This window comes from Coffea arabica, chromosome 2e (genome assembly GCF_036785885.1).
Source record: "Coffea arabica cultivar ET-39 chromosome 2e, Coffea Arabica ET-39 HiFi, whole genome shotgun sequence".
In the NCBI taxonomy this organism is placed as follows: domain Eukaryota; kingdom Viridiplantae; phylum Streptophyta; class Magnoliopsida; order Gentianales; family Rubiaceae; genus Coffea; species Coffea arabica.
This window is the reverse complement of record NC_092313.1, coordinates 19,804,137-19,812,656: the sequence shown is the minus strand read 5'-3', so window position 1 is coordinate 19,812,656 and position 8,520 is coordinate 19,804,137. Positions and strand designations below refer to the sequence as shown.

At 36.7% G+C, this 8,520-nt stretch overlaps 1 protein-coding gene across 11 annotated transcripts; it reads left to right on the top strand.

Annotated features, from left to right (window-relative positions):
• The first annotated feature begins 255 nt into the window (after positions 1-255).
• On the top strand, positions 256-7,548 carry LOC113731696 (sulfate transporter 1.3). 11 transcript variants are annotated; one of them, XM_027257090.2, is made up of 15 exons: positions 256-574; positions 1,681-1,736; positions 2,408-2,764; positions 2,846-2,894; positions 2,988-3,195; positions 3,276-3,450; positions 3,536-3,601; positions 3,717-3,830; positions 3,922-4,038; positions 4,138-4,264; positions 4,367-4,653; positions 4,736-4,926; positions 6,990-7,081; positions 7,188-7,264; positions 7,366-7,548. In XM_027257090.2, exons 3-15 carry the CDS (start codon positions 2,429-2,431, stop codon positions 7,501-7,503), a joined length of 1,977 nt encoding a protein of 658 aa, XP_027112891.1. In that variant the 5' UTR covers positions 256-574; positions 1,681-1,736; positions 2,408-2,428; the 3' UTR covers positions 7,504-7,548. The 11 variants fall into 11 exon arrangements, with proteins under 11 accessions (XP_027112891.1, XP_027112887.1, XP_071935763.1 ...); XM_027257086.2 differs by having other exon boundaries at positions 1,681-1,789; XM_072079662.1 differs by having other exon boundaries at positions 1,681-1,789; positions 2,396-2,764.
• The last annotated feature ends 972 nt before the right edge of the window (positions 7,549-8,520 follow it).

Sequence of the window (8,520 nt, the reverse complement as noted above, 5' to 3'; positions counted from 1 at the left end):
ATCCAAAAATTCATATAATTTGTATGCCGAGTTTGGATTTGCTAAAATCCGGTTCAAAAAAACTGATTGACACCCCTATCCAAAAGCCAACTCTCTAGAACAAATGATTTTGTATGGTCCAGTTAAATTCTTACCATATTTACATACTTTATAGTAATTGATTTCCACATTTTCCCGTTCTGAATGTCAAGATGTCAACCTCAACGCGCGAATTAAAATGAATAAGAGGAGCTGTTTGAGAATACCAGTTGAGTATTAGACATGCTAAAGAAAAAAACACCGACCTCACAGACTTAATTAGCTCTCGGCCGGGTCTTCTTCTCTATTTTCAGCCTCAGGGCACTCGTCATCTCTGTATTCCACGTACAACTCTCATCACTCTTTGCAATAAACAAGAAGCAGAGAATCAGCGCAAACTTTCAACGCTCTAAAATCCATTGAACCTGGACGCAAAATGGGCTCAGAATCGTTTCTACGACCTCTCCTGACTGCGAAACTTCGCTTGAATATTTAAACTCTTCATCTCTGAGTTGTTTTCGTTGTTGTTCTTCGTCATCAGCAACAGGCAAATATGGTAAGTACACACGTGTTAACTGATGAATGATGCTCCACAGCTTATATACTTCTTCTTATATTCTTTTCTGGCTCTATTTTAATAAGATGTTTAAGTGCAACGTAACAGTTGCAATTTTATATTAATCTTACAAGTAAACAGACATTTGTGTATATTGTTTCTTGGTTTTTGTTTTCTTTTTCCTAGTCAGACAAATGATGGGAACAACCACCCAATGGGGATGGTTTTGGCGTGAAGTCTTCGTTTGACTTGTAAAATGAATATGTGTGGCGACTAGAAGGGTTGCACTTCATTTTCATTGGTTGGGTTCGGCTTGGACGGAATCTGTAGTTCCGGTAATCAACGCTCGAATTTGATAAGTATTCATCAGTTAGAAACAGGAAAACAAACGATCTTTTTGCCTTTTTGGGGTTCAAAAAAGGTAGGAGTAGTTAGTTACTTAGTTCAGTTGTTTAAACTAGTAGTTGCCTGTTTAGACTTGTAAGAGGATGAATGAAGTACGTCCAGGAATGCAAAGCTATTAGCATCTTGATCTTTCTTCGTTTTCACATCCATATTCTCCGCTTGCCACGAATTGTCAAGGGCAAAACAGTTTGGTTGGTGCTTTTTGGGAACATATACTTTTTTTATTTGAATATGATTTTCTTGTAATGACTGACTTTTGGGTATACCCCATAGTGTATTCCTTGATAATTAATCTACCAAATCAGATTTCATCGACTTAGATTATTGCTTGTCCTGGTTGCAAAGCTCTTTCTTACAAGTATAATATCTTGCTTCAGACCCCACTCATGCGTTACAAACAATATTTAACTGAGTGAGGATAAATCTGTAAGAGCTGTCTTCCTCTGATCACCAATTCTTTCAGAATCTTCCTTGATTTTCTTTTAAGGTCGATGACAGTCCATTCAGCCTGTAAATCAAGGATTTTGGTGAAATTTTTGATCGGCAAGATATTTCTTTTCCACTTGCAATGCAACTCAGAATGAATTTGTATGCTTAAGCATCAATGTTCAAACGGTTGCTCTTCCTGGTTTCTCTCTCTCTCACCCCACAACACCCTCTCTTTTATGTAACTGACCGAATGGATAATGAATTTCTTGCAGTTGAACGTTATGGAATGGAATTTTGCTTCATTCTCCGCTGGATTGGCTCATCCAGGGTAATCAGATAGGCAATTGACGCAAAATTGTAGTGCAAGACTGTATGGATAAAGTAGGTTATTTAATTCAATATCTGAAACGAAGCACAGACATCAAAGTCAACTGTTTAATTTCCAAGCTATCGTTTAAAGGAGTCCTTATTAATCATGTCTATTTGATTACTATATTCTTCAATAATTGCGTATTGTTATTTCTTCCACCATTTGATTAATTACTTCCATCAAAACCTATCCTCTTTTGCTCTTTGTATTTGGTACAGGAAAAACATCTAGGTTCATTCCTGCCCATGAGCACAAGTTGCCCTGTATTTACAGAGAGTTGACTTTACTTGCTTGTAGCTTTTATAAGCATTAAAATCTGCATGTCCCTTCATATCCGCGTACCCATTTTAGTTTATTACTTGTTCTTCTGCCTTGAGCAGCCCTCCTGTGCATAAGGTATTCTGTTTTGATTTCATACTTTGTCATTGTAGACAACAATATATTCCGGTAGGGAGGGATAGGAGGAGAATCAATGTGCCCTTTTTGCCGTTTGTAAAAGTTTAGCCATTTATTAAAGTTCAAAAAGAAACAAGACAAGTGGCATAGTTCTTGACATGTAGTTACTAAGCATGAAATGTTTGCATCTCTTACAAGTCCCTCTGATTCTCTTCCTCAAGTTCTGTTTGCAGGTCATCACTGTGGCCACCTAAATGAGCAACCGGATTACTGATGCGCTCCCGGTAACAGATATGGAGTTACCTGCTGACGCTCACTCACATGAACATCCAGAGAACTTGCCATACGTCCACAAAGTGGGAGTGCCTCCCAAGCAGAATTTGTTTACTGAGTTTAAAACAACTTTCAAGGAAACATTCATGCATGATGATCCTTTACGCTCTTTCAAGGACCAATCAAACTCAAAAAAGTTACTCCTCGGACTACAAGCTGTTTTTCCCATTCTTGATTGGGGAAGAAGCTATAGCCTTTCCAAATTCAGAGGTGATCTGATTGCTGGACTTACCATTGCAAGTCTTTGCATTCCTCAGGTAGGAGATTCATATGACTCTTATTTATTGTAGAGCATCTTTGTCAGTTGGCAACCTAACAATTCTTGATATTCTGTGCAGGACATTGGCTATTCAAAACTAGCAAATTTGGCACCACAATATGGACTTTGTAAGTTTCTTATATATATACTCAGCAACCTGACTTCTCACGATCATCTGCAATTTGAGAGATTTTTCAATGGTGTTGCTTCTTGTTCTACAGACAGTAGCTTCGTGCCACCACTGATATATGCAGCCATGGGAAGCTCGAGAGATATTGCCATAGGCCCGGTGGCAGTGGTGTCTCTCTTGCTTGGAACTTTGATTCAGGATGAGTTCGATCCTGTCAAACAAAAATTAGATTATCAGCGTCTCGCATTTACAGCCACATTCTTTGCTGGACTCACTCAATTTGCCCTTGGCTTTTTCAGGTACTTCTGACGAGCCAACATCCATATATATCTTCCTTTTTTGACATACCCTGAGAAATAATTGTCACTTGGATTTGCAGATTGGGTTTCTTGATTGACTTCCTGTCTCATGCTGCCGTTGTTGGCTTTATGGGTGGTACAGCCATAACCATAGCTCTTCAGCAGCTTAAAGGACTGCTTGGCATTAAGAAATTCACAAAGAAAACCGATATTGTTTCTGTGATGCGGTCTGTTTGGACTAGTGTACATCATGGGGTGAGACCTTCTCCTAGTTATAACTTGATCGGCATTCTTTTTGCATCCATGGAGAAGCTAATTTGTTCGTCTTTGATTATAACAGTGGAATTGGGAAACTGTAGTAATAGGAGTCGCTTTCTTGGCTTTCCTTCTCCTTGCAAAGTACATCGTAAGAATCGCTCGTTTTGTTTCTCTTTCCGTGGATTTAGCTCCAACTTTTGTCATGGGAGAACAGATTCTGACAATTTTATTATTTTCTTTCTCAAAAATTTCGATTGGATCAGGGGAAAAAAAACAAGAAACTCTTTTGGGTGTCTGCCATCGCTCCGTTGATTTCTGTGATCATTTCAACCTTCTTTGTTTATATCACCCATGCTGAAAAGAAGGGAGTCCAAATTGTGAGTACTTCAGGCATAATTTGGACGATGACAATTTTCAAATACAAAGTTAAAGCTTCTCTGACAATGTATTCTCCACAAAACTTGGTAGGTAAACAAGATTGAAAAAGGCATCAATCCATCTTCTGTCCATGAGATCTTCTTCACTGGAGAAAATCTTGGTAAAGGTTTCAGGATTGGGGTCGTGGCTGGAATGATAGCATTGACGGTAAGCAACAAAACTGGAACATTTAAGAGCATTCTTTAATTTCTCCACATCTCCTAATTATGAAAAGCTGGTTTCCAATGAATACTGCATCGGATGTAGGAAGCTGTGGCAATTGCAAGAACTTTTGCAGCAATGAAGGACTATCATATAGACGGAAACCGTGAGATGGTAGCATTAGGAACGATGAACGTTATTGGCTCCATGACATCGTGTTATGTTGCCACAGGTTTGTTGAAAATTGAACTAATCTTCATATCTTATAGAACACATGACACCCTAATGCTTTCACCTAATTTCTGATTACGCAACTCGACATTTTAATGTGCAGGATCTTTCTCGCGATCTGCAGTGAACTATATGGCAGGATGTAACACAGCAGTTTCCAATATCGTGATGTCTTTGGTTGTCTTGCTGACTCTGGAAGTGATCACCCCGCTGTTCAAATACACCCCAAATGCTATACTGGCTTCCATCATTATATCCGCTGTTGTTGGACTAATCGACATTAATGCAATGTTACTGATATGGAAGATTGACAAGTTTGATTTCATTGCGTGCATGGGAGCCTTCTTCGGTGTGGTTTTTGTCTCGGTTGAGATTGGTCTCTTGATTGCGGTAAAAGATGATTTCTGCTTTTTCCTAACAATCTTATTAAAATAGAAGTGTTGATTTTTGCCGGCTGCATTTCATGAATTAGGTCGCAATATCTTTTGCCAAAATCCTCCTCCAAGTGACGAGGCCTCGGACTGCGGTACTCGGAAAAGTCCCAAGAACTAATGTATACAGAAATATACAACAATATCCAGAGGCAGCTAAGGTTCCTGGGATTCTAATCGTCCGAGTTGATTCTGCAATTTACTTTTCCAACTCCAACTATATCAGGGAGAGGTACGGATGATCTGCTTTCTTTTTTGGGCAAACTCTACTGTGCACTCCCGAATTTGAATGACTTTTGCACTTTACATCCAAAATTTCAATTTTGAACACTTTGCACACTGAAATCCATCAATAACTCTCGAACTTTGGAAACTTTATATCATAAACTCTCAAATTTATCTAATTTAAATCCATTCAATAATTATTTTTATAAAATTAACGTTATAGAGGACCCATCAAATCAATGATAATGTGCCAAAAGTAATCAAAAGATGCCAATACATCATAACAAAAATAAAACAATATATTATCACTAATTTACACTATCTTTTATCTTGTTAATTTTGCTAACAATATTATTAATTGAAACCATATAAATAAATAATAATGTACTAAAACATGGTCAAAAAAAGCTAAGGAATCATGGTTGGAACAAAATAGTACACTGTCATTAATTTTCTCTGCCCTTCATCTCGTTAACATAATTATTGATTGGATTTAAATTAGACAAATTTGAGTTTTAGGGTGCAAAATATTCAAAATTAAGAGTTTAGGGTGTAAAGTGTTTAAAATTGAAATTTAGAGTACAAAGTGAAAAAGTAATACAAGTTAGGATGTGCAAAATGGAGATTTTCATATAGGGATAATTTCAGAAACCTTCCCTGAGATTTGCAAAAATAACACTAACCTCCCCTATTGTGTCTTATTGGGAAAAATTACTCACATACCCTAAGATATTATGACTTATTGGAAATTAACATCTAGCAGTTAAGTAATTAGGGTGCTAATTAACTGTTAGTAACTAATTAACAAAAATAACTGTTGATTTTTTGTAATGATGAACAGTAACTTGTAATAACAAAATGGTACCAAATATTTGTTTGCTCTCAGAAATTGATACACCAAATCGATACATCAAATAGTAATTTTTTTGGACTTTTCGTACTCTAAAAAATCTTCACAGTTGCCTTGGGACTACACTTGCAATATTTCTTTTTCATGCTAAAGGATGTGGGTGGATTTTATGATTTCTTTCTATAGCTTGACATGTCTTTCATAGTTTCTACACATATACTTCACCTTTAGCTTGCGAAATCCACATAAAATCACTATTTTTACGCATCAACTTTTACTGCTTCAAGTAAAAGTGAGATCCATCTTAATCCTTCTTGTTTCCTTTTATATGCAAAATGGTGAAGATCTGAAAAAATATCCATTATAATCCAATGCACTAGCAGTTGGTCCAACTTTGTAGAGAAAGTCAGTTGCTACTTATTTTTCGTTCTTTACTATTTGCGCTTACCTTCCCACGCTTTTATTAATATATTTTTTACTCCTTTACAATACAACTTGTACACAAGCATAAGGGCATTTATGGAATAAAAGTTTATCTCTCTTTGCAAAATGCATTTTTAATGGTAATTTTTCTGATTTGGACTAATTTTGTTACCGAAATCTAAACCTTGAGGGAGGTTAGTGTAATTTTACAAACCTCAAGAGAGGTCAATGAAATTATTGAAAACCTCAAGGGAGGTTTCTAAATTATCCCTTTTATGTATCTAACCTGTCTTCTCTTGCCCTTACAACTAGTCAAATTTATTTTGGACAGCATTCTAAGTTCAACCCTCGGAAGATTTACACCTCATGCTTTTGCAACTTGAACAACTGAATTTTTTTTTTTTCTGCAAAACCAGTTATCAATACTGCCCTACCAAAAGTTAGGTCCCGGATGAAGCATAAGCCTCAAAGTCTGACGTAGTCTTAAGAAAAATTCGTAGTCAAAGATCCTATTGTAGAGCATGCTTATTGCTTACTACTATATTATATCTTCGTTCACATTGGGGGGAGGCGGGCATATCTCATTCAAGTTGAGTTCCTCTTCACATCTATGAAAATTTACATATAATTAAGGATAACGTTTCGTTTCAGAATTTTCCTAGACGATTACTAAAAGTCAAGGGGTAGTCTTTTTTTTTTTGTTTTCTTTTTCTCTTTTTCGACTTAACAAAAATAGTCTTTCAAGTGTGATCTCAATGAGAATATAATTAACTTTTTTTTTTTTTCCTTTTTTACAGGATACTAAGATGGCTAAGTGATGAAGAAGAACAGCTGAAAGAAAATGGGGAGCTCAAGTCTAAAATTCATTACTTGATTGTGGAAATGTCACGTAAGCGCCTTCTTGGTTACGCCGTTCTACCAGGACTTTTGATACTCGGAGGAGAAATACTAAACAACTTTTTTTTTTTTTTTTATGTGTTAATTGTCGTGTGCAGCTGTTACAGATATTGACACCAGCGGAATCCATGCCTTAGAAGAGTTGCACAATAGTCTTCGAAAGAGAGATATTCAGGTTAGCCATTTCATATTATGGTGCTGATAAAAAAAAAAAAAAAAAAAAAGTCCAGCTAAGAAGAATTTTACATTATATAATATATACTACTACATGAACAGCTGGTTTTAGCAAATCCTGGACCAGTGGTAGCGGACAAGCTGCATGCATCCGACTTTACTAGCTTGATTGGGGAAGACAACATCTTCCTCACAGTAGCGGATGCTGTCATCACCTTTGCCCCCAAGATGCAGCCTTAAAGGCACCTTTGTCATTTCATTTCCGTCATGGTCAAGGGCAGTCCCTTTTCTTTTTCTTTTTTTTTTTTTTTTTGGGTGGGTGTTGGGGGTGGGGGAGGGGGCTGAAAACGTCTACATTGTATCAAAATTAGAAGATGTACACTGAATTCCAAGGATGACTAGTCGTTTATACGCTTAAGTGACAAGTCTTGTCTTATGCGATCACGAAATGTGAAACGTTGCTCTAAGGTAACTCGTTCGGAGTTGTTTGTGTGAACCTGCTTCAGTTACCATACAAGAAGTTTCAACCGTGAGCTGTGCTTGGGCGGGGTTGAAACAAATGGTGCAGTGTTCATTTGGGCCGGTCGACTTTGATGCCAATGCATTCTTGCTTCTCTTCGAGTTGTAACCTTTCGGGAGTTCCTATGGCCTTGTTTGGAAAGCAGTTTTTCTTTGAAAATTTGTTATGTTTTTTGTGAATATATTTTTCAATCACCTTTTTATCTCACATATATTAAATCGCTACAATAATTTTTCTACAAGAAATTCAGAAAAATGCAATCCAGTGTTTTGCGTTTTTAAGATGTGAGGTGTTTGAGGTAGAGAGGTGATCAGAAAATGTGATAATGAATATTTTCATGGAAACTCACAAAATTTTTTCTGCAAAAAATGCAACCCAAACATGGCCAATTGTCCATCCACGATGTGTTTTTCGCTCTGAATTCCATGTAAACGGGAAAAAGGAAAAAAAAAAAAAAAAGGAAGAAGAAGAAGGAAATGGAATTATTTTTTACTTTTTCCCATTTTGATACATTCATCTGTACTTCTGTTCAAGTAAATGCTACCTTTTCGCCAAGTAATTCCGATGAAAGTGCAGACTCTGGACCGTTGATTTAATAACCCGACCGGGAGAGCCCAAGAAAGAATAATTGACCAGAGAAGATTGTGACGGTTTAAATCCTGAAGCTCACTACTAAGTGAGAGCAGGGCCATAATCTAATTTTTTTTATAACCTACTCTGATCTAATCTAATTTAAG